Here is a 26600-nt window from a genome sequence, read left to right on the forward strand (position 1 = left end):
CCCCCCCCCACACACACACACAACAGCAGCAGCAGCAAACCTCCCGCTTCACCTCGGCCTATAAACCAGAGCAGCCGTTATGACCTCGGGGTTCGGCTTCGGTACCCAAGCCGTGGGCCCCACCGGCGGCTTCACCCTCGGAGCTCCCAGGTACTCGGTCTCTGTTGTTTCTGCCCGTCGTAGCTTTCGGGGCTCTTGTTGATTCCGATTAAACTTCTCCGCCTCTCCTTCGCCTGCCATTCGCCTTATAGACCTGTTGTTATCGGTGGGGGGTGGGAATGGGTTAGTTTCGCTATTTTGCGCGAAACTTGTTCGGGGAAAGCGCCACGTGGGTTTGACATTGTCCTTCAAAACCCCCACTGTGTTTCAACGAAAAGTCTTACTTGTGCTTTATTGGTCTTGTTCCTGAACCGCAATGCGGACGGGGTAGGGGTAGGGAGCCATGTTATACTTGAATTTATAATGCGCTTTATACAGCACTTTTCCTGACATCCCAAAGCTATTTACGCTGCTGCCCGGGCACGTTAGCCCGGCTGGGGAGCTGAGGAGGGTGGGAGGCAAAAATGGCTCGAAGCTCAAGTCAAAAGAGTTAATGAATTCGATTCTCGTCCACGATTTAAAAGTGCAAGATCAAAACGGTTTGATTTATGAAGCGCTCGTAGAAGTGGGGGAAGATTTTACGTGCCCTCCGATGCAGTATGTGTTTCGGGTAATATTCATATGGGAAAGGGTGGGACGCCTTAAAAGTTTGACCTGGCATTCCATATAATGGAAGAGGATGCAGGCCTTGACGGTCACTAGTTTCCTCTTCAGAAGTCTAAGTAACAGTATTGTCATTGAAATGGAACCAGGGACCTTCATCGGTTGGATACGCACTATAACGTCCAGAACTAACCTCTGATGCTACAGCTAAAAGGTCATAAAGGCAATGATGATGGGCATTGAACAGGAGGAGGGGGTTCTGGGATGGGGCGAGGCTGCAAAGAGATTTGTAAGTGAGAATGAGGGTCTTGAATTTGATCTCTGCTGGGGATGGGGAGCCAGTGAAGCCAAGCGAGGATGGGGGTGATAGGCATGCAGAGCTCGCTGCAGGGGAGGACGTGGGCTGCAGAGTTCTGAATAGTCTGCAACTTGTTTAAGTAAGACTTGGGGAGTCTGGTGAGCAGGATGATGGCACATAAAAGCCTAATCGTGATGAAAATGCAATTTATATTCTTCATTAACATTTTTAGATTTGTTGTACAAATGTGTTTTCATACATTCTTTAGTTTGCATTATTAAAATAAACAGGAAACCTTGCATTTGTATGTATGGCAATTTTCCTCATATAAAAAAACTAGCTGTACCCGTTGCAGCTATGCGCGCAACCAGTTTAATTCAATTGGCCTTCTCTCTTTCCCCTGGCATTTTTATTTGTCCTTGAAAGGCTTGATCTTCGCTTCGTAGGCAACTTTATCTGTTAAGATTAAGAAAATGTGCTATTGAACGCATTAGCATCCCTTGTTCACATATTTGCACACATATCCTTTTTGGAGGACTCCTGGTTGGGAGAACTCCTGAGACATTTTGTCTTTATTAGTATCCTGTTGGGAGGACTCAGTGGGGGGGGGACACCTGTGGGAGAACTCTCACACGCACATACATATACACAGACATTTCAGCTATATAGATGTATCTCTCTAGAAGGCTGTGTGACCTCTGTTGCTACTTTGTTGCAGAATACTATGCATACTTTTTGAGGGCTTAGTGAAACCATTCTTTAAAAAGGCTCAACAGTAGGAGGTCTCTGAAAAAAAATATGCCCGTGACACTCCCCAATACAAGATCTTTCCAATGGCATATAAATCATGTCTCTATGTCAATCGGTTATTGAGTTCTTGGCAGACACACATTACGTCTTTATTATCTTTAGTATAGAAGTTGTGGTATTGGTGGTAGCATTAATAAGCCATTAAGGTGAGCTTTCTTTACGAGTTTGAAGTAATGTACTCAACATGGTAACTTATATAAGTCTGTTAGAGCAGTAAAGTAGTAGATGCATTAATATTGTAAAGTGTGCAGAACTTTCATTCCAAATAAATGGGTGGGGTAAAGTCTGAAAGTGTAGATTGTACATATTCTTGGAAGGAGTGAATTTGATGGGTGACATAGTCATTCTTATTCAATGTTTTGCTAATTTCAGTTGTCTACGTTATGGAAAAATAGTGTTAAATGGAATTAAACTGTGGGAAGCTCCTTTGTGCTGATTATAAGGTTGAAATATAGGAGTTCAAATGATGTGTAGTTTATGAAAAAAAATAGCTACTGACCATTTCAGTTTATGGTGAATTCCTTGTTTACCAACAAAAGAGCAAGACTAACAGCTTCATTTATGCATGACTTAGGTGATTATACAATTTATAAAGATAATAATAATCCTTGCATTTGATATAGTGCCTTATCATGTCGTTGAGCTGTCTCAAAGTGCTTCACAGAATAGATTGTCAAGTGAATTGACTATGTTGTGAGCGAAAGATAAGACTTGTGCAAGTTTTACTGTATTGAACAAATTTCTATTTATTAGTATTCCTGTGTTGTATGTGTGTTGTATTATCTACACTTTTGATTTGTTTATGAATAAATAGTAATAATCCTTGCATTTAATATAGCACCTTATCATATTACAGACTGATTGGGTTTATCATCGCAAGTAATTCACTCTTGTGTTTTGTTATAGCAACCCGGCTGGTACTGGAGGATTTAGCTTTGGAAATCCTGGTGCCACAGTTCCAACCACAGCAGCATCAACTTTTGGAGGCCTAGGAAGTGGACTGTTTGGGCAGAAACAAACGACTGGATTTTCATTTGGAGCTGCGGGTGCAGGTAGAGCTCCTATGTTCATTGTGAATTATTGTTTGGGCAACATGTATGCATATCCTTTCAGATAAGGATAATTAGAAGGTTAGTAGTGCACTACCACACAACAGAGGAAGTGTAGCATTGTTGGTGATGCTGTTAAATTGAAGTCCTATCTGTCTGGCCTGGTGGTTGATAGTCTTGTGTTATTATATAGGAACAAGGAGAAAGTATTTAAGCCACTGGTAATTTGTCATTGGCATTTTATTAGTTCGTGGCAGCTCTTTACTTTTCTCATCGCATTATCTTTTTTTTTCTCCGTTGCTTAATACCTTTAATTCTCATGTACTCTCCCTTCTAAACACCTCAATTAACTGTGCATCTACGGCCTTCCTTTCTGGGCATCATATTGCACCATTCTTCATGTAGAAAAGTGTTTTCTGAATTAATGTTTAACTGGCTTAAACTCCAGTGTTAGGTTTGTTCAGGTGGACATTAAATATCTCATGCCACTATTTAAAAAGTTAAAGAAGTTTCTTCCAATGTCATGGCCAACAATCCATCAGATATAAATTAGTCATCCACTTCATAGGTGTTTGACCACTCCATCCTCTTACACTGCCTCTCCTCTTTACTTAACCTTCGCGGACCTTCCCTTGCCTGGTTCGATTACTATCTTTCTCACCGTCTCCACTTTGTTGCCTCTAACGGTTTCTCCTCCAGCCCCCGCACTGTCACATCTGGCGTCCCTCCAGGGCTCTGTCCTTGGTCCTCTCCTCTTTAATATCTGCATGCTCCTCCTTGGTGACATCATCCGCAGACATGAGGTCAACTTCCATATGTATGTGGATGACACCCAACTCTATCTTTCTGCCTCCACCCTCAACTCCAGGACCACTGCTGTTCTGACAGACTGCCTGTCGGACTTCAAGTCCTGGATGAGGGCATATTTCCTACAGTTGAATGTGACCAAGACTGAGGCCCTACTGATTGGCTCGGGCCAGAGCCTCTGCACCTCAGGTTCTGGCAGCATCAACCTCCATGGTTGCACACTACAACTCACCAAGCCGGTCAGGAACCTAGGCGTCTTGTTTGACCCTCAACTGTCTTCTTCCCCACATCCAAGCCATGACCCGTTCTGCCTTCCCTCAACTTTGCCACTACCTCACCCCTCAGGCCGCTGAAACTCTTGTTCATGCCTTCGTCACCTCCAGGTTCGACTATACAAACGCCCTGCTTGTCGACCTTCCCAACTCCTCCCTCCACAGGCTGCAGATAATCCAGAACTCTGCAGCCCGTGTCCTCTCCCGCACCAAACTCCGTGACCCCATCTCCCCCATTCTCGCCCGACTCCATTGGCTCCCTATCCTTCAGAGGATCCAGGTCAAGATCCTGGTCCTCACATACAAAGCCCTCCATGGCCTCGCCCCACCCTACCTCTGCGACCTCCTAACCCCCTACCAACCCGTCCGCTCAGCCGGCTCTGACCTGCTCCACGTCCCCCGACCCACCTGCCCCACCATTGGTGGGAGAGCCTTCAGCTACTCTGCCTCCAACCTCTGGAATTCCATCCCCCAGTCACTCCGCCTCGCCCCCTCCTTAGCCTCCTTCACGTCCTGCCGCAAGATCCTCCTCTTTGACCATGCCATCAACCACACCTCCCCTTCTCCCCCCCCCCCCCGACCCCAGCTCGGGTCTGAAATGCTGTCCTCTGTCCAGCGCCTTGGGACGTCCTCCCGACGTGAAAGGTGCTATACAAATGTAATGTTGTTGAGTTTGCCTACAAACACAATACAAATTTATATTAATATCGTGCCTTTCACTTTGTCGTTACTACACTTAAAAGTAAATTCAGTGAAGCGTTTTGTGACGCCCTCCCAATGTAAAGGTGCTGTATCAAATGTAAGGATTATTGTTATTCAGATAGGTGTAAAAGATCGCACAACACTGCCAATTAGGCTAAGCTGATATGTCGGTGTGAGCCTAGCTCAGTTGCCTCCCAAGTCAAAAGGTTAACAGCAACTTGCACCTATATTATTTTGTTTTTTATTGGACAACAGATCAATGGAGGTATGTTTCAAGTTTTCTAACATGAAGGGGATAGATTTTTAACTTGGGCTGCGAGTTCAGAACGGAAGGATAAAAACAGAATGATAACGGAGAGTGCAAAATTGAATATTTATATTTGGAAATAATAAATATTTTAATAAATAAATAAAATAGTTTGAGTTAATGTTGTTATAAGGAAACTTGTCAGTTGTCAATTAAACTTAACTTTTTTCCCAATGCAGCACATGCTGAATGAATTTGCGTATTAAGTTTTTCCTAAGGTGATGGTTAACTGGTCTTCTGTTTAATAGCTTTTTTTCCCCTTGAGTTACAGGAACTACAACAGCAGTCCCTACAGGATTAACATTGGGTAAGTCTACAAAAGTAGCAATGCATTTTGATAAATGGAATCTGTAATGTTATTCTGTTAGATTTGCAATTTGGATATTCTATTACAGAAGCTTTCATCTGATGCATTCCAACAATTTGCTTCTGTGTGTTTTGTTCGTATGAATCTTTAATCTCTGCAGTACCAGTGATTTATATAGTAAGATTAAGTTCTGACCTTATTCGATTTCTCTTGCAGGAACTCCTACAACTGCAGCTGCAACTGGTTTTAGTTTAGGATTCAACAAACCAGCTGGCTCTGCAACACCTTTTGCTGTGCCTGTTGCATCCAGTGGGGGTCTATGCCTTCCTTCTGCAACAACTGCTATAACAGGTAAACATGCTTGATCATAGTGTTACTTGTATGAGCAAGATTCCAGTAATAGTAAGATATATTTTTAGTTGTGTAATATTTATTTTCTTGTGTCCGTTTCGTTAAAGATTTTAATACTTTCCCCTCTTACCACGGGCATCAGACTAGTCATACACGTGTCTACTTTTGGAAATTTAAACTTTATATATAAAGAAGATAAAATTAGTCATTCACTTCACGGCTGCAAACGAACTGCTGCATTCGCCTACAAAATAGTCACTACGCTGTACTGTACAGTGAATCATGTGAAGTGCTTTATGATGTCTCGATGATGGCATAAGGCACTATATCAAATGCAATACAAGTATAATTTTATGCTAGTTTTTCTCAGATAAATATTTTATCAATAAAGACAAATCTTTATAGTGAGGGGAGTGGCTGAACCAGATTTTGACCTTTTGCAATGGGAGTGGGCTTTGTTGACTTCTATGATTTGCAAAATTTGTTATGATTGTTCAAGTACTAGCATATTTTTGCCACTACTCAATTGGGTACTTGACAATGCAAACTTTTTTGCAACAGAAGTATATATCCTGATGGTTGATCCAGAGAGGGGCATAAGACTGAGATTGTAAAACCTGTTGACAAACATATGGGAACCAAAGAGTTAATATTCTGAATTGTTTAGAGTAGAATAAATTATCACAATAAGCCAGGAATTCTGAATATAGTGAAGTGCCCTCAGTGGCTGTAACTAAGATCTGTAAACTATGCATTGGACAGGGTTATAAACCTGATATTTTTCTTATTTATGTTTCTCAATCATGTCACAGATTGCATTTGTCTACTGAATTATTGAATGATCAAAGAGCTTTAATATTGTATTGAACAATTTATTTTTTGACCATTTTTCTCAAATTCCGATTCTTATAATTCTCTGACTAGGTCCTACAGGATTTACGTTAAATTTAGGCGGTGGGTCTACGTCCACCACATCCGCACCAACAGGCCTAACTCTGGGAGGAGTTCTGGGTGGTTTGACTGGCTCTCTCTTTCAGGGTACAAGTGCAACCACAACAGGTCAGTATTTGAACAGACTTCATCATCCTCTGGAACTCCACCCCACAGTCCTTCTGCCTCACCCCCTCCCTTGCCTCCTTCAAGACCCGTTCTCAAGATCCTCCTCTTCGACCGTGCCTTAGATCATGCTCATACCCTTCCCCACCCTCCGTTTCTCCTGATCCCAACCATCAGCTCGAGTGTGAATCCCTGACTGTCCAGCGCCTTGGGATGTTTGTGAAAGGCGCTATGCAAATGTAATTGGTTATTGTTGTTGAATGATCATCAAGGAAGCTGTACACTCCTTATAAGTTGTAACAAATAAAATTAAAGCTTAAGATAAGAATTTATATTAAAAACCTTTCCTAGAATACTTCAGGTGTCAGCCTGGCTGTACGTGAGTTGGTTGCTGCATTCGCCTTCTAAATATACCGTCACTAAACTTTAGAGTAATTTTTGTGAAGCACCTTGAGACATCCTCCAAAATTGAAAGGCACTATATCAAATGCAACTATTATTATTTTTACCAATCACATATAGACCCAAATGTATTTTTGAGCATCAAACAAATATACATGATTTGATTTCTTATACACACACTTCATTGGAGGGCGGTCTGTGTTATTGTCACTGACATTAATTGGTGGTATTCTTTAAAACCTAAAAAACCCAAAACTGTAAAATTGAATATGTATTTGCAAAGTGTTTTAATTGCTAATTTAATTGTTTATTGTTGTGCACTTTCTTCCAGAGAATAAGCAGAGTTCCATTAAATTTAGTATTTGTTGATTATCAGTATCTGTTTTGCATAGTGACTGTAGAGAAGTGAACTAATTCTAGTTCAAAAGATCTCCCTTGAGAAAAGCAGATTGTTGCTAATGAATTGTTTCCTATGTAGTCTTTTCAGTCTTAATTTTTTCTGAGCCTATTTTCATTTTGATTTACCATATACTGTCTGAAAAATATTAAATGAAGTCAATGTTGGTCTTCAAGTGCAAATATTTAAAATCATTAGTTAAAAAAGCTTTGATGATAGCTTGATTTCTTTTTGAATTAGCTCTAGGGCAGTCACTTGGCTTGAATCTTGGGATGCCTATTATTGCCCCAACTTCTACAGCAAGTGAAGGACTCGGTGGAATAGATTTCAGTGGGTCTTCAGACAAGAAGAGTGAGTATCATGTTTTAAGTGCAGCCGGCTCACTCGTTGTATGTCCCTTTGTGTTGTATGGATTTTGTTCAGCAGTAAGTAGGAACCAAGATGTTAGCGGATCGCTTTCTGGAGCTAATAATCCCTTCAAAAAAATAAAATCCATGACTATGGGACACTGCTGTGCACAACTGGTTGCCTTCCCTGATTTATTGTAATTTTCGGCCACAAAATATAGTCAAATCACTTTGCAGTAAATGTGCGAAGTGCTTTGAGGCGTTTCGATGATGTGATAAGGTGATATATCAAATACGAGGATTATTATTGCTGTGTGCAAAATTGGCTGCTTAGTTTGCACACAGATAGACACTATACTTCACAGTAACATCCTTTGAAGTCGCTCGATGTCTCAATAACACAAGAAGGTGCTATATCAAATGCTATTATTACTATAAGATTGCATTATAAGATTGTAAATATTAGAACTTTCTGATCAATGATGCTTTCCTAGTTTTCAGTTGAACTAACCATGTTTGAGGAAATAGAAATTGAGGTGTCTTTCTCTTTTATTCTGTACTGTTGTCATTGTTTATTCATTTTATGATTGTGAAGACATTAATGATTTGTGTTTGCATGTTACAGATGATAGATGTTCAGTTGGAGTCAGGCCTGAGTAAGTATTTCTGCCTTTCTGGAAGATAAAAATGTATAACTGTACTGTTCAGCTTATTAAAAATCAGAACTGCAGCACCTTATGATGGCTTAGTGAGTTTAATCAGAAACTACCTGAGCCACACAGATGGGAGGTTTAAATCTTGTGCTGAGTTAGTTGATGTCAATCAGTAGTATGCGTGCTACAGTTTGGTTCAGTGTTGGGCATGGAAGAATTGGTCAGGGATCCCACTCCTAAGGTTAGAATATTTAATTCTAAATAAATAGACTCTCTCGATTCTACCCCCTCCTCGCTCCCTCCCTTCCCTCCCCTCACCTTGACTATTTCCCCCCAATGCTCGGGTCCTGACCCAACTGTACAGCGCCTTGGGACGTCCTCCCGACGTGAAAGGCGCTCTATAAATGGAATCTTGTTGTTGTTAATATTCCTCCGCTTTGCTCTCTTCCTTCCTTCGGAGCCAGCTTCCCCTCTCCCCAGCTTGGGCTCTTGAGTCCATTGCATGAAGTAGTTTGAGACGTCCCCCTGACATGAAATACACTATATAAGTGTAAGTTGTTGTATAACAACATACTGTCTGGCAATTGTACTGGTGTGGTATCTTTCTTGCGGGTTTCTCCTGATGTCCTGGCCAACAATCCCCCAAATAAAATTGGTTTTGTTTCATGGCTGTTTGTGGGAAAGGACAGTAAATCCTGTGAAGCGCTTTGGGACATCCTCCCAATGTAAAAGGTGTTATACCAAATGGAAGGATTGTTATTCTAATAGTTGCAAGTCAGAAAAATACCTGCCTTAAAGAAACTGATTTGATTGTGGCCTTGTCCTGGTTGTGAAAGTATTTTTATGCCTTCATGTCTGCAGACTACTGCAATAAGGAACCATAAAATATTGTCAGTGTATAATTCAAATGTTTCTGTTAGTCTTCACTCAAATAAAAAAAACCTTCTGTTGCAATATCTAACACTTCAGTCCTTTTTGTTTTGCAGTGATAGCAAAGCACTTAAGGATGAAAATCTGCCACCTGTTATATGCCAAGACGTGGATAACTTTCAGTGAGTTTGGCAGGTTTGATCTGCAAGCAATCATTGAGTTGCTACTTCACCATGCATTAAAGTGTAAAGACCTATATTTTTTTTTACATTTTCTTCCACAGGAAGTTTGTAAAAGAACAAAAGCAGGTGCAGGAAGAGATCAGCCGAATGTCCTTTAAAGCCATGTTGAAAGTACAAGAAGATATTAAAGCACTGAAACAATTGTTAACGGTGGTTGCAAGTGGACTGCAGAGAGATTCACTTGCCATCGATAAACTCAAAATAGAATCTGCACAGGTAAATCAATGTCTTCTTACGTTTGACATGTATAAGGCTATTTTTTAAAAAACAAATAGGGTTTATCCACAAATCCCTATCCATTGTCAATTCCTGCCCTGCCTTCAAAATTCTCTTAAAACCTAAAAGATTGCCCACCAATGGTGGGCTGGAGAAATCAAGCAGATTCGCTGAATGGAGGGAGCAACAAACTGCAACCCTACCTCCCTGGCTATTCAGTGAACAACAGCTTGTTTCATGCCTCCCGCTTCACCATTGGTTTGCACGCTTTCAGCTATTTTGCCCACGCTATCTGGAATATGCCTCGTCCCCTTCCTCCTCACTTAAAGCCACCTTAATTTTTTTATGACTGCAATCACTTTTTCCTCAGCTCAGGCTCCCAATCACCTGTGAAACACTTTGAGACTTGAGACGCCTTCCCAGTATGAAAAGTGCTATTTAAATGTAAAATTATTGTTGTAATTTCTGACAAATCCGTATTATTAAAAGAAGTCACTATAGGAACAACTGGAGCTGTATTATGAATTATAACAAAAGTAATCTTGTGTCTTTTTTAAAAAAAGTTGTCTTTAAACTCAGTAAAAAAAAATTAATTTTGCTTTCAGGAGCTGAAAAATGCTGAAATAGCACTCAGAACACAAAAAACTCCACCTGGTCTTCAGCATGAAAATACAGCACCAGCAGAGTAAGTTTGACCATTTTCTTTGTATAAAATGTATTTCTGAGCATTTAACTAATGAACAGTTGTAAAGTTAGTACAGTGAAATGAGCATTTGTTAAAGAACCTGAATGTAGGAGGAATCTTTCACCAAGAGGCTTGTTGGGATGTGGAATGTCCAGCTGAGTAGGCTGATGGTGTCCATTGGAACTTCTGTAGGTATATGAAAGGGGTTTGAAAGCGTATAAGCCATAGCAGTGGAATTTAATTGATTTTGTTCTGTGAGCCGGTGTGGACTCAATGGGCCAAATGGCTTCATTCTGTGCTGCAGATTTATGTTTCTAAGTTCTGTGCCCTCAACGATCCCAAATTAGTAAGTCCTTGCATTTTGATGCACAGTATCAAAAACTGATTTGCTATCTTAAGTTTTTAAAAATATATATTATTGCTTCTATTCAAATATGGCTGTTATTTTGCTTTTGACAGGAGTTGTATGTTCCTGCTTGTTGCTAGACCCATTTTCAAAGCCGGAATAGTACAGTAACATATGATGAGATACTGTTTGTCATTCTGGTTGTTTACAATTTTGGTCTTAAATGTTAGGAGACTAACTTGGGCACCATGATAGATTACCTCTTGATAGATTAATGTAAAAATAAAACGATTTCTTAGTTTCCCTACTGGCTCAGTTGCTAAAACTACTACTGAGTATGAACACCTAAGCCAGATGTCCTTGGGATTGATCCCCACCTGAGTTAACTTCTACAATTGGGTTCTCTGTCCGTTGATTTGGGAGGGGTGAAAATTGTTACCTATCATGTGCATATCCAGTGCCTTGGGACCGACGTGAAAGGCGCTATACAAATGTAATTTGTTATTGTTGCATGAAAATGCTCCAGGCATACTAGTGATTGATATTTTGTGTAAATTATTTTGGCAGCTATTTCAGACTGTTGGTTGAACAGTTTGAGGTGCAGTTACAGCAATATCGACAACAAATCGAGGAATTAGAAAATCATCTAGCCATTCAGGCTAACAGCTCTCATATGACTCCACAAGGTTTGTTCAAAAAAAATTAGCTTCATTGTTTTGCAATACAGGGCAACATATTTTGTGCTGATGTGCTATGCTGTGAAGTAGGGGAGCACTTGTGACTTACCCTATTTAATGGGTTAAGATCTCACTAGGGCTGCTTCTGAGGGGGAAGGAGAAAGAGTGGTAAGACACTTGTCTCCTCATAGTTGAGGTCAGGTTTGGTCCACTCCTAGATGAGACCTGGCATAGATCTGTGGTAAGGAGAGGGAATTAACATAACAAGAATATTTGTGCAATGCAGCATTTGCACACTTAAGAATAACTTCTCAGCCATCACTGGTTCTGTCATTGATTACATGATTTTAAATAAGTTACATTGTTGGAGGAGAGCAATTCGTTAACACAAATGGGTACTTGCCAACAGCATGCGTGGAGCCCTGTAGCTTAGTGGTTAGAGCGCTCGCCTCGTAAGACAGACCTACCTAGGTTCGATTCCCGGCAGGGTGAAAAGTTGGGCAAGTTTCCTTACTCCACACGCCTCTGTTTACCTAGCGGAGAGTAGAACCTGGTTGTCAGTCAATTGGCAGATCGCTTTTCCGAGGGTAATAATTCGTTTTTTAAAAATAACAATCTGGTCACTCAATCCACGACTGTTTGTGGGACGCTGCTGTGCACAATTGGCTGCCGTGTTTTGCCCACAAAATCTACAGTCAATTTACGTTACAGTATATTGTGTGAAGTGCTTTGAGACATCTCAAAGATGTGGTAAGGTGCTATATCAAATGCAAGTATTATTATTCCTCATCTGTGTTTGAAATTTTCTAAAAATCTGTTTCTGTGGCTTTCACACCTGAACATTGCAGAAGATGTCCGGTGGAGGGGGAGAGATGTTCTATCTTGATCAAGTTTGTATGTGCTTTGCGAAAGGAGCAGGCTTGATGGGCCAAATTATCTTTCTTGTTCCTTGTAATTCATATCACATGCTTATAAAAGTGAGGAATGTCCAAGTTGGGGAATAGCAGATTCTTTCCATTTTGTCACTTGGATTGAGCACTCATAGTCATTGCGCACTTCAGATACAGAGCAAACAAGTTTCCTTTACTCTTTCAAACATGCCCCAACCTCAAAAAGAGTACAAGCTGCACCAATTTGAATTTTTTTCTGTCCACCAGTTTTCTTTAAAAGTGTGCGTATAAGAAAGGTGAATGATAATACTCAATCATGTATCTAGGAGACTACTAATAGATTTCAGCTGTCAGTAGAGGTCTACAAAATATGATTAAACCATGATGATTGAATGGGAAATGTGGAAAGAATGAGGGAGGTGGCCAAATTGTTTTCACATTTGTAAATACTGCATGTTTCCTGAATTTAATTGGTATAATTTTCAATATGAGTAAACTATGTTGAGATGAACAGGTTGGTGCATTATAGTTGGTATTACTGATAGATCTCGTAAGTTGAAATTTTTATGTGAGGAATTTTTATGACATGCTTGTTAAATCACTGGGTTCATATTAAAGGATTTCTGAGAAAATTCTAATATCTGCAATACTGCAAAAAAGTAGGTTAAAACTGTATTAGATATTGTGCAATTTTGAGTTCAGTTGTGATGCTAGTCTTATTGAATAGGCTGCTGTTACTTACTGCTTAGGCTCAAATGTGTCAAATGGAAAAATAGTCATTTTGGGTTAATTATCTTTGTTATTCCTACAGACTTGTCTCTTGCAATGCAGAAAGTGTATCAGACATTTGTAGCCTTGGCTGCTCAGCTCCAGTCCATACACGAAAGTGCAAAGGTACGAATTTCCAACTTCTTTATTAATATTTGAGTGTTTTGTGAAAAGCTTTAAAATGTACATATTACTGTTTTGAAGACATTGGATTGATTTGAAGAACTCCATAATATTTTTGAATAATAGAAATAAATGTGCGGATGTAGTGTTGAAATTCATGGATTTTTTTTTCTTCAGATTCTAAGAGAACAGTATCTTGGCTATCGGAAAATCTTCCTTGGAGATGCTACTGATGTCTTTGAAGCACGGCGTGCTGAAACAAAGAAGTGGCAAAGTGCTCCACGGGTTACAACTGGACCAACCCCATTCAGCATACCAAATGCAGCAGCAGTTGCCATGGCTGCAACACTAACCCAGCAGCAACAGCCTGCTACAGGTCTGAATGTCTTCAAGTTATAAATGAGTAATGTTGAGACACGTATCTGGGTAAAATGGGTCATGCTATTGTAAACAATATAGCAACCAATATATTTACTGTGCTTTTTTGTCTTCCTGAATACATCTCCATGGTCTTAACTGCTGGATTAGAAAGCAACTAAGACTTTCTTGTACTTTTTTGTAATTTTTTTTAACTGATAGTGATAATTTCTGATACCTGCATATAATAAACTATTAACTCATGGTTATGCAGGGTATACTAAGCAATAATCCCAAAGCTGCAAAATGCCTAATTTTGTAAATTGGTGTTTACACTATCTTGGAAAATGTGAAGTGACTTTTTATACTGTAATAGTGACTGTAAACAGAGTTTAGTACAAAGTATCTTGTGAGAACTAAGTTAAGAATTGGATCAGGAGATGAAATTACTGATGAACTTCAGCAATTAAATATTTATTAGGATTTTTATGTTTTTGTTTTAAAAAAAATCTTCAAAATAATATTTAATGGAGGACTAAATCGTGAATTTAGCACGTGTTTATAGTCTGGAGTTAGTTTTGGAGCAGGTGTGCACAAACCAGTCCAATATCACTAAATGAACAAACCACCTTGACTATCTTACTTTGCACCATATATCTGAGGTACTTTTTCCTTGCATTTCCATATTACTCTGCCTATGTGTTGTTTAATGAGTGCAATGCATGGATTTATGCTCATCATTCCCCATAATGTGCTCCTGAACACTTTTGTACTTATCAAGTAGAGACAATATAGTTTTCTTTAGGAAGATGTATTGAGGGCTGGGTCATTTCAAGCAGCTCAAGTTACTGTTACTTGAGAGCAATTTGTGTGTTCCTTTTGATGAGAGAATGGCAATGGGCGGAAGAGGAGGTTAAGGTGCTTCTCAGCAAAGAATATTTGACATGTCACAGATACTACTCTAGAGGTACAACATTAGATTAGCATGTTCTAACGTATAGATTTGTGGTTCTTAGCATGTAGTTTTCAGAGATTTTCAGAGGAAATGAAGTACAGTACCTTCTGTATATATTGTATAAAGATTTGACCCTATAGTTCACAGCTAGCGAGCTTTGCAGTGGTATTGGTAATACACGGTATGCAAGCATGCTAAATTTATAAAAGAAAGGAGTTATTTGCTCAGTATTAACATGCTGCAGTTTTCTTGTTTTGCACCATAGTGAATTGTGAATTTGCCTTGATATGTAATACAACAAAGTTTTTATAATGCAAGTGATTGAATTTACTAATCTTAGCTAGATCCTTTTTCATCTTCATACAATATTAAATATTTATTAACTTGATTATGAGCTCTCCCCAAGTAAAATTGTTAGGTTAGTATATGTGATAAATAAAAATGAAGGACCTGTTTGAAGAGAACTTTTTAAAAATTACTACAAAGTATTGTTAACTAAAGCTAATAATACATATTTAAAGTTATTAGAACCTGGTAAGATATTCACAAAATGAGGCATCTAGAATATATGCAGGTAAGTTTGATGCACTTTTCACGTGCTATATTTTGTCTCTAAATTACAGTAAGTTTAACAACTCTGCTTTCTGATGAAGCAGTAATAAAACAAATATTCTAGTGAAGGGGGAAATGTGCTTCTTGGACAAAAATAATGCACTTTTGCCCAGCACTGTAATATTAAACACTACCGTTACAATTTTAGTTTATGCAAATGTATACGATGCCACCGTTGCCTTCCGTATAACATTAGATTACGACACTAATTTGATTCTGAAATTGGTCTGTGTAAACTATACCTATCAATACAATCTGCAACATTGACATGTAAAACCACTTTGTGCATCTGACTGACTCGTTGTTCTTCAAAATCTTCACATAATTCAAAGAGGCAGTGTCCGTTTTCTTGACCTAAAATGGCTGAAGTTTGAAATAATGGCATGTAGCTTGAAAGTAATTTAAAATAAGTTACCTACAATTAATTTACTTGAATTATCTTTTTCTTTAATGTTTCAACAGACTGTGCATTATTAAGATACTATAGTAGTTAGAACAAGAAGTCACTTTTTTTAAATTTGAGTTTGCAAAACCTGGTGATTTGGAATGCATATAATATTTTAAGTAATATATTTTTGAAAGCCATAGTTTTTTTTACGAAAATGCCTATGAATTATTTTTAAAAAGTTTTGAAATCGAGCCTGAATATTATGGAACATTATGTGCCAAAATAGGCACACAGAATGATACTGTCTCTTTGCACTTAATGATCTTGATCCATTTGCTTAGGTGTTTCTCTGGCTTTTCTTTATAGGTTAGATTATTCTAATTCTCTACACTTTCTCAAATCTTTTGGGACTGACATTTTTCTTCCAGAATATTTAGAGTACAAAAGCAATATCATTGTGTACTACTCTTGAACAGGACAAAATAAGAGATGTGGTTGAACTGTGAAAGTGTGGATGTGTTGAACTTGCATTTGGTGTGTAAATTCAGTGGTGCCTTTTTCAAACTGCACACAAAAAGAAAATTTGCTTCTGGTTTGTAATTACCTTTGGAATTTGGATGATGTGGATGGTTTTTTTCCCCTCTATCTATAAAGGTTGCCTAACATCAAACTGTAGTGCACTAAAGTTGAGATAATAGCAGTCATGATTTCTAAACTGAAAAGTACTTTGTTATGTTGCCATGTAATTGAGATGTTTCAAAACTAAACAATAAATTGAGAAGTGAAAGATCTTATTGTCTTGTTTCATTATGTATTTTTATTCTTAAAAAAATGATTCACAGTTGCAGAGTAATGCATGTGCACAATATATCTATACCTTAAGAACTGCAAAGAATCTAAACTATCTTGATTAAGAAAAAAATTGGAAAATTATGAGTTTGTGCTGATAATTCAGAGTAGTTTTTAAAGTATTTTCTATCATCATTTTATGAAAATACAGAAAGAAGTAAGAACTGGTCTTTCAGAGAACAAAACACATTAATGTGATTCAATCCGTGCATACTTTAAAATGCAGTAAGTGAATTGGTTTTTAGTAGGAAAAATGCAAATTTAAACTTTAAATACTTAATCTGCTTTTCATATGTATGAGTTTAACCTCCCTTGGCTTTGTTTCTAAATGATACTATCTTTCTAACGTCTTGAGGCTGAATGTTTCTGTTCATTTTGATCCATTGCATCAAAACAAGCAGAATCTTAGTTATAATCAAGAATAAAACTTCTGAGAGTAAGGCAAATTTTCTGATTTTTCTGTACTAGGACCACAGACAACTCTGGGAGTTAATTTTGGAGCACCATTCGGCTCAGGTATTGGCACAAGTTTGCAGTCAAGTGGCTTAGGTTCATCAACCCTTGGAGGTACCATTTTTAAACTATTTTAATGCACAAGTTTCTATGTTAATGCTTTTTAAATGTTAGTTTTAAAATGCACGATTAAAGTCACCACAGAAACAGATGTAGATTAGAAAGTGATGCAGCTGGTATTTTGTTTTAAAAGATTTTTTTAAAAATCTGCACGTTCCAAATTAAACATTATAACATTTTTAATCCTCTGCTCATTTCAAGTGAAACTGAACTCGTGCTTAATTGCTTAACTTTGATTAAGATCTGGTGAACAGTCATCCTCCTCCTCACACATTGAGTTCCTAGATTTAGCGATCAGGTATACAAAAAACAGTGGGTCTGTCATATACAGTCAGGTCCTGATAACTCATGACTCCAATGGGAAAGGGCTTAAAACATCTCGAGTGGTTAGTTAGGCAAAAGTCTCCTGCGCCACAAGGAGGCGCTGTGACTGCGGGCGCTTGGCGGAGATTGGGCGGGAATGCTCAGATGCGTCGCAGAGGTCTCTGATCGGTTGGAGGGTCGTATCATGGCCTTCTACCCAATCCTGTTACAGGATAGAGTGGGAGACAGGGCAGAAGGATTCTGGGATGCACAACCTCTGCCCAGCACTCATAACAGTCACAGGATGAGGCGAGAAGCCTCTGGGATGCAAGATGCCATCTTATAGGGAAGGTATCTGAAGTAAGTACTTACAAAAATGCGACCAGTTTAAGCAGAGGTCTGCTTACCCAAGCAGAGGGACAAGCAAAGCAGAATCTCTTATCAACATTTTGTATGGCAAGCAGCCGGGATATTGACAGCATATCAGTGGTAGTGGCACGACAATGGTGGTGACAAGTTAAGTTAGGGTCTTGTTATAAGGAGTTTACTGTAGTCACATCTTTAAAACAAAAACAAATCATAACTATTGAGGTTTTCAGCAAACATGAACCCGTGATGTTTCTCTTGTTGTTATAGTCCTGTAGCTCAGTAGTTCGAGGACTTGCCTCACAAGCAAGAGACCTAAGTTCTATTCCTGACTGGGTGAAATGTTGGGCAAGTTTCTTTACGCCACATGCCTCTGTTCACCTAGCAGTAAGCAGGAACCCGTTTGTTAGTCAATTGGCGGATTACTTTTCCGGGGATGATAATCCCTCAAAAAAACAACAAAATGGAAAACAATAATTTGGTCACTCATTCCACGACTGTTTGTGGGACACTGCTGTGCGCAATTGGCTGCCATGTTTCACCCACAAATATACAGTCAATTCACTTAACAGTATATTTTGTGAAGTGCTTTGAGATGTCTAGAAGACATGAAAAGCGCTAAATCAAATACAAGGATTATCATTATTATGATTATTCATGTGAATCAATGAACAATTCGGCCCTGCAGTTTTTTTTTAAAAAAGGGAGATATTCAGGAAACTTGTGTTTCCCCTCCTTTTTCCCCCTCCTCCCCCTTACCTATTTGCCTACTTAAGGTCCAGGTGATTCTAAAAGTACATGCATCATTTGTTTTCCAAAGAATATAGACGTGTGATCTCAAAAATTATGTTTATAAATTAATTTCATCAAATACTAAATTTGTAGAAATTGTTTATTTTTGAAGCAGCTCTCCTCATTTTCTCATTAATTGGATGGTATGTGCAAAATCAGCTTAAGCTGATGTAAGTAGCTGAATAACAAAGTTAGTCCGTGGCTCTTGCCAATCTCTTTCCTTGTACTTTCCTTTGATATTCTTTGAAAATCTGTATCCATTTTATTTTAATATGGTCTCAGCTATAATAGCCCCATGCAAAGCCTCCATATTCCAATTGCTCTCTATGTGAAAAAGATTATTTTAAACTCCCCCTTAACTCTTCCCAAATTAATTCTGCTGATTAACAATTTACCAACTAACAGGAATAATCTTCCACTGTTCTCCGCTCAAAACTTCAATATTCTAATTTCAGTTCCAACTTCAGTGTAAATCTCAATGTTTCAAGCCTTTCCTAACTATAAGCTATAAACCCTACCCATGTCCCGGTCAGCAGTAGTTAATATAACTTTTTAAGTTATTTCACTGCTTGATGTAAAATTACAAGGTTCATGATATTTGGAGTACAAAATTGATAGATTCTACACATATGCTCCCATTTCAAAGAAAAATATGTACAATGAGAACTTGTCTTTTGTGAATTAACCTGCCGAATGTTTAGATATACTTTACCTTGCAGAAAGGGGTAAATGCATGGAAGCCACATACATTTCTATTGTCAGTCTTCAAATTTTATTCCATTATACTTGTGACACTTTCTTTTTGCAGTGATTTGCACAATTATTTCTTTAATTCAATTGAATTTTGCTTTGAAGAAATTGGGGAGATGATTAGCTTGATTACAGTGAGGATTACAAATGAATGTTAACGGCTCCTTTAACTGCAGCAGAAATGAGCCACAAATGTAAATTAAACACAGTTTGAAGTCATGTCTGTACAAGGAGAGGCTAAAAGGATAAAGTAAAAGCATGGTATGGAATGCCACTTGAAAGCCAAACTAGCAATGAAACTTATTCAAACTGTGCCCGGAAATATTTGTAGCATCCATCCCAGTATCCTCATTCAATTGCCAAAAAAAAGTGGAGCAATTAATAACAAAAAGTCCGTTCAACTCTCTTGGCTCATTATTTAGGCTGGTTATTGAATCCATTGTAACAATGAAACCCTAAGTTCCAAATAATTATATTTGGTAAAGCTATCCCATTTCACTTTAAAATTGCTAGAAATTCTGACTTAACGTCAGTGATAATTTACCAAGTAGGTGTCATTTCTTCAGTTACAATTGAATATTGGCCAGCTTCATTCATTTGGTCAATGCATTAACAATGGAAAAATACATGACTGAATTGCATACTGCGTTCTGTTGTTCTCATGAGGTACTAATTGTATGTTTAGCAATATACAGAGGAAGAATTTTAGTGCATTGTCCTGAGAGCCAGTGCAGACTCACTCAATGAGCCAAATTGCCTCCTGTGCTGTAAATTGCTGATTCCCATGGGGGAAAACAACCAAAAAATAAAATAATATCAAATATAATTGAAAAAGCAAGGAAGGGGTGAGCTTAAAAAAACGTTTACTTGTCTAGAAATCTTATTTGGTGTGGGGCGGGAAGAGAGGGTTCAACCGTCTCTGGCGTTATCCTTAAAATGGGAACGTTGCATATCATTGAGCACTGGCTTTGTACTTGAAACCTATGGAATGAAAATGAGGGTAACTGGAAGAGTGTAAACCTGAAATTTGTGAAGGAGGAAATGTATGCAGTTCTTTTTCCTTTCTCTCTCTTCCCTCCCCCCCCTCCCCCCCCCCCCACACACACATCATACATCCCAGAGCAACTACTGAGCTTTTATTTTTCTAAAAAAAAGTAGGCCAAATGAGGAGAATACAAATTGCCCTTATGTGGTGTAATTAGGCAGTTTGGGGAAAACCCCAAACATGGCTATCAGTTGTGACTGGAATTCAGATGCCTGTCTTAATCTTGTTCAGTAGTACAGCATTGTATCCCTCTCAAGTGCTTTAAAACATTTGATCCATTCCTAATGTCTTGACTGATACACAAATATGGCTTTTCTTCCTTTTGAGCAAATGCATTCCCAGTTTCATGTAGAATATTATTTTTGGAACTGTAGAAATGTTTACTGAGCCTATAAAGCAAAGAGATTCCCATTTTTAGCTTTGTATACTTCTCACTAAATGTTGTGGATGGCATTTTGTACTGTGTATCTCATGAAGTTCCATACAATTGTGTGCATCTGTAGTATTTGATTTTGACTTGTGATTATTGGAGTATTGAATGAAAACAAACTCATCAAGTTTTAATAGAATTTTGAGAAGTATCATTGCTCGCTCTCCTTTCCTTCACTTCGCCTGCACCGACCACTACCTTTCCTTACAGGCTGCTGAGACCCTCATCCACACCTTCATCACATCCATGCTTTATTCCTCAAATACCCTGCTCGCTGGACTCCCCAGTCGCTCCCTATACAAGCTGTAGACCATCCAGAATTCTAGAGCCCACCAGGCACCACAAGCCCTTCCCCCCCGCCCTGTTATTGCTTGGTTACATTGGTTCCTTATCACTGGCAATTCTTCAAGATTCTTGTCACATTCAAATACCTCCATAGCCTTGCTCTAGTTTCCCTCTGCATTCCGACTATCCCAGACACTGTCCACTCCACAAATACAAGCCTGCTTCTCAATCCCATGTTTGTTCTCAATCCCTTGCCCCATCTTTGGTGAGTGAGCTTTCAGCCACCACTCCCTGGAACTCTGGAACTCTATTTTATACCTTCCCTTATTGCCTTCAAAATCCACCTTAAGATCTGTTGTTGTCACTGTGTTCCCAATTGGTGAATTTGTTCTTGTTATTGTGAAGTAATATGTGTCAAAAAAGTTATGTGAAAGAAAATCTTAAGTGTGCAGTACTTATTCTTGTAGGAATTGGAAATACTTGTGCCTTTGGAAGTAACCCTTCAGGCGCCGGCTCATTTGGATTCGGATCAGCCTCAAAACCCTCGGGAAGCCTCAGTGCAGGTTTGTCTCTAATTTTGTCTGTCTGTGCTCTGCTTTGGGTTTGATGGTCAAGGGTACAGAAATAATTTATACTGTTGGCACTGAAATTCACAACAGTGGTCTGCGATTGTATTCATAAACAAAAATAAGGGAGGGAGAGAAATAAAAAATGTTTTGCAGCCAAAAATGTATAAAATTGCCTTACAGACAACGATTTAAATTGGGGTTCTTGGATGGAGGGAGGGAAAAATAAGTAGATTTTACATCAAGATACATGTACAATAGTAATCTTTTTAACAAGTGCACAAAGTACTCTGCTTGGCCACCTACCACATACTGATAAATGGTCAAAACTAAACAATTGTTTAATTTGAAGTACAGTCAAACCTGTTCAAGCAACCACCTCCATTCAGCAGCAATCCTTTGCTGACCATTACTCAGAGGCCACCCTCATAGAAAGGCGATTTTGGCCCAGTCCCCTGAGAGGTTGTTGAAGACAGGTTTTATTCCTCCCTCCTAAAGTGCCAATATGACATTGGTAGTCAAACAGAAGTAGCCCGTGGGCCATCAAAAAGTGCCCTCCCCTTCCCCCCCACCACCACCACCAAACGTTCCTACAAGTCTAGGTAAGTCTGTGTTCAATTAATCATTACGCTTCCAGGATCTTCTTGATTGATAGAAATATTGAATCAAGAACATTTATTTTGTTGTCCATCCAACCAAAAAGATTGGCCACTACTGCTGTATGATTCACTGATCTGGCCCCACCAATAGTAAGTACAATTATGGTGGTCCATGTCATGGAAATCATTGGAAAGGACACAGAATAGGGCAAATAGCTGGAATTAAGTACCTGAATTACAATGAGGAGCTGGGAATGCTCACACTGTAGAAGAGAAAGCTCACAGGAGATCTTATTGGAGATCCTAATAAGTATAGATAAACTGAATCCTAATGTTTAACATGCTCAAACAAGGAGATACTGAATTCAACTCAGATGAGGGAAAGTGAACAGACAGATTTAATAAATGCTTTGCAGAGTGGTAAATGTGGAATAAACTACGCAGGGATGTTGTGGATGTAGATTGTTTGCAAATCTAAGAGAATTAAATTATTAATTGGTGACATAATTAATTATAAAAGTTTTTTTTAAATTTGAGGGTGGATTTTTTTACTTTGCGGGTAAACTGGAATCGATAGTTAAATGGTGATGTTCAGTTTGTAATATATGGTGGAAAAAGAGGGATTTCCTCCTTTTTGTTTCTATACAGTCTGTGCAACATTTCCTGGGATACAACTCGACTTGATTTTCCCCCCAAAATTTTTTTTTTGTAATATAGGTACTTGACAGGATTATTGTTATTACTAAGATTTTTTTACAATAATATTAATCTTTGCATTTGATATAGCACCTTATCAAGTCTTCGAGATGTCTCAAAGCACTTCACAGAATAATAATAATAATCCTCGCATTTGATATAGCGCTTTTCACGTCAGGAGGACGTCCCAAAGCGCTTCACAGAACACACTGTAAAGTGAATTGACTGTATATTTTGTGGGTGAAACGCAGCAGCCAATTGCATTTGGTGCACATCTTACTGACATTTTTTTGGCATATTACTCTTGCATGTACAGTTGATTTGGATTTTGCAACAAGTTGGCTTTTTCTTGTTTCCTTGGCTTTTTTCAGTGGTTAACTTTCTTCCACCAGAATCAAAGCTATCATCTGAGAATGTTCAACCCTAGTGTACTGGCAGTACAGTATACTGGCAGAGAAACATTCTAAAATCAGCTTTTTGTGTCAGGCATTCAATAATTATAAATTTTGTAACAACAACTTGCATTTATAGAGCACCCCTCATGCAGGGTGACTTCCCAGAGTGCTTGACAATGGTGTAGCACGACGCTGAGCCATGGGGAGGGGGAGTTGACTGTAGGCACAGTCGAAGAGGAAGGTCTTCAGGCGTGAACTGAAGATGGGGAAGGAAGAGGCAAGGCGGAGGGATAGAGAAAATGTGTTCCAGAGTTTTGGGGCTTAGTGGCTGAAAGTGCGGCCACCAATGATGGAACGGGGGCATGAGAGATATGCAGAAGGCTGGATCCAGACGAGGGGAGGCAGAGGGTTGTGGGTTGGAGGGTAAGCAGGTCGGAGAGTTAGAAAGGTGTACATATGCTAGCATAGCTTGTATCTAAAAACTTGTGCATTTTCAGTTTGCTTGAGATTTTCAGACTTTGCATTTGCTAAATTATCCATTGTTTGAGATGATATTAACTGATATCTGCATTGAATCTGAATGCAATGGAAGTAGGAAAGTCCACCTCTTATTTTTAAATGATTGTTTTTAAAACTGTCTGTACCTCTCTTAATTGTATCTGTCATGGTAAGGTATGACTAAAACATTTGGGGTATTCAGATAAGTGACCTGTTATTTATTCACAATAACAACAACAACTTGCACTTATATAGCTCCCTCCATACAGGGTAGAGTCTCAGGACGCTTTACAGTGGTGGAGCCTGACTCCGAGTTGGGGGGGAGGTGGTCGTAAGCACAGTCGAAGATGAAGGTTTTCAGGCAGGACTTGAAAAGGCAGAGAAAAGGGGCAAGGCGGAGGGATTGAGGGAGAGTTAAATCTTATTCCAGCTTTTTTATTACATTGCCGTGTACAGGATTTGTTAAACTTGTTATCGTATTTTCTGTATTGTGTTTAAAGCTTGAACCAATGATGCCAGATAAACATAACTGTGTTTTGCAGTCAATTTGTAAGTTTTCTTAACTATTTCTGAGACAGGAGCTTATTCATCTTCATTGTGCTTCTCTTTGATATTTTGGTGCGTTTAATAGTTTGCACAACACAAAAAGTTACTAAACCTGATGATATTGACTTCAGCAAACTGCTCATAGAGTCTACATTCCTTTTTTTTGTGCAAGGCTTTGGCAGCTCAAGTACATCTGGATTTAACTTCAATAATCCCGGGATCACAGCAACTGCTGGCCTGACCTTTGGTGTGTCCAATCCTTCCTCGGGCTTTGGCAGTAATCTAGGGGGACAACTTCTACAACTGAAGAAACCTCCAGCTGGAAACAAGCGAGGCAAAAGATAGGGAATGACATCCAAGTAGGGAGGGGAGCCGAAGCTTTTCTTAAATTGGGCATGACTGATGTTTATATGTCTGAAATATGTTTTTTAATAGTTGCAGGTTTAAAAAAGAATGACTTTGTATTACAGTAGTTGGGCTTTAATCAGAATTCTTCAGTTTCCAGAAGAGTTCCATTGTTGATAGTTTTCACAATTGAAGATTATATTTTTGAAAGTAAAGCAAGATGGATTATGTACCTAGATAATTTCGTAAGTACAAAAGAATATGCGGATAGTGTCTGTTTTCTACTTGGAATTAGTTATACAGCTTATTTAATAGCAGCTGCTACACAAGTGGATTTGATACCTGGGCATTGCAAATATTCACATAACTGAAAAATGGAAACTCGTTTGTACAAACTCAGTGACGTACATATTGTCTCAATATGCAAATTCACAATCATAGTCTTTAAGCATTGCACTTTTTTTATACAACAGGTACTGCCCGATATTTGTTTTTGTAGTAAGAAAAGTTAAGAGTGTCATACTTCTGGATGAGTTGTCGGGTACTTTGGATGAAAGCTTTAGTAGAGTTGACTTTAAGATATAGTTACTGTCTATTTTTGTAAAATTACTGAATAACCGAATACTGCTGTTGGATACCTTTGTTAGCAAGAGAGGAAGTTGTGTTGGTTGAGCTATTTGAACATAAGAGTTGGAATGTCATTTATGTCCTAAATCCATTGTATGTATGTTTTTGCATGAAGAGCTGCTTTGTGCACTGTTAGTCTTTAAGTCATTTTTAGTGACTTTTGGAAGAAATGTTTTTCTTTGTGAGTTAAAATTATTTATACATTTATTTCAAAATTGTGTAGTGGTATGTAATTGGCGACATGACAAAATGTATTTGAAGATTATTGTACTTTTTGGGTTAAATGGACACTCTAAGCTGTATTTGGAAACCAGTCAAATAAAATACCTTTCACAATTTTTGTCTTGCTGTGTTTTTCACAAAGCGTGCTGCTGAATCGAAGAATGTTATCGATACTGGCAGAGGACACAGTCATTTGTGCCACAACATCAAAGTGTACTTTTGAGAAATCACCTTGTCCACTGACCTTTCGAGTACTTGTTCAAGAAACAAAGCCACAGGTGCCTTCATGGGTGCTTGGTTACATGCAACTCTGAGCACTGTCTTACTCTCATTTAAGACTATTTCACCTTCTCAGCTGCAACATTCAAACATGACATGCAGACTTGGTTGTTGCAGTTAAAACACGGTTGCCCAGGATATTGAAATTGCCCAGGAAGAAACTGTTGACCTAAATGGTGAAGTATTGCTATGGAAACATGCTACACACACTTCTTGAGATTTCAATGCAAAATGCATGTAGCATAGGTACATATTCCACTACGACTACTTATTTTCTTATTGGAGAATTAACTCAACTGAGACATGGTAAAATATTAGTAATAATAATTTGCATTTATATAATGCCTGTCATGTAAAAATAAACTTTTCAAAGTGCTTTACAAAATAGAATTGATTAGAAATGAAAGGAATGTTATCGTCAGTACGTAGTTAATCTGTTCCACAAACTAGTGTAATTCCTGCATTTTTTAGCGACCTTCACGCAGGATAACATCTCGGTGCGATGCAAAGTGACTGGGTTGGACACCGAGCAAGAGAGCTAGATCAAAGAGGTAGATGTACAATTAAAGAATACAAAGAAAACTAAAGAAAGAAAATAAAATGAGGCAAATAATAATAATCTTTGCATTTGATATAGAGCATTATCACGTCTTTGAGACGTCTCAAAGTGCTTCAGAGAATACGCTGTGAAGTGAATTGACTGAATTTGGTGGGTGAAACGAGACAGCCAATTGCACCAGTGTCCCACAAACACTCGTGGATTGAGTGACCCAATTTATTATTATATTTTTTTGAAGGAATTATTACCCCCGGAAAAGCGATAAGTCAATCAACTAACAACTAGG

At 38.5% G+C, this 26600-nt stretch overlaps 1 protein-coding gene across 2 annotated transcripts; it reads left to right on the top strand.

Moving 5' to 3' along the window:
- nup58 (nucleoporin 58) lies at positions 1 to 25590 on the top strand. 2 transcript variants are annotated; one of them, XM_007900635.2, is made up of 16 exons: positions 1 to 150; positions 2717 to 2862; positions 5213 to 5254; positions 5471 to 5605; positions 6530 to 6664; positions 7701 to 7811; positions 8433 to 8463; positions 9447 to 9512; positions 9614 to 9788; positions 10394 to 10473; positions 11387 to 11505; positions 13198 to 13280; positions 13455 to 13653; positions 16907 to 17005; positions 21450 to 21545; positions 24455 to 25590. In XM_007900635.2, the coding sequence occupies exons 1-16, from the start codon at positions 80 to 82 to the stop codon at positions 24625 to 24627; spliced, it is 1761 nt and encodes a 586-aa protein (XP_007898826.1). In that variant the 5' UTR covers positions 1 to 79; the 3' UTR covers positions 24628 to 25590. The 2 variants fall into 2 exon arrangements, with proteins under 2 accessions (XP_007898826.1, XP_007898827.1); XM_007900636.2 differs by having other exon boundaries at positions 5219 to 5254.
- Positions 25591 to 26600: the final 1010 nt, after the last annotated feature.

This window comes from Callorhinchus milii, unplaced genomic scaffold (assembly GCF_018977255.1).
Source record: "Callorhinchus milii isolate IMCB2004 unplaced genomic scaffold, IMCB_Cmil_1.0 Scaffold4, whole genome shotgun sequence".
NCBI classification, from domain to species: Eukaryota; Metazoa; Chordata; class Chondrichthyes; order Chimaeriformes; family Callorhinchidae; genus Callorhinchus; species Callorhinchus milii.

Coding starts and splice junctions, on each gene's coding strand:
- nup58 (XM_007900635.2), top strand. CDS start 80: ATGACCTCGGGGTTCGGCTTCGGTACCCAAGCCGTGGGCCCCACCGGC. Junction 8,464..9,446: donor TCAGTTGGAGTCAGGCCTGA/GTAAGTATTTCT, acceptor TTTGTTTTGCAG/TGATAGCAAAGCACTTAAGG. Junction 11,506..13,197: donor CTCTCATATGACTCCACAAG/GTTTGTTCAAAA, acceptor TTATTCCTACAG/ACTTGTCTCTTGCAATGCAG.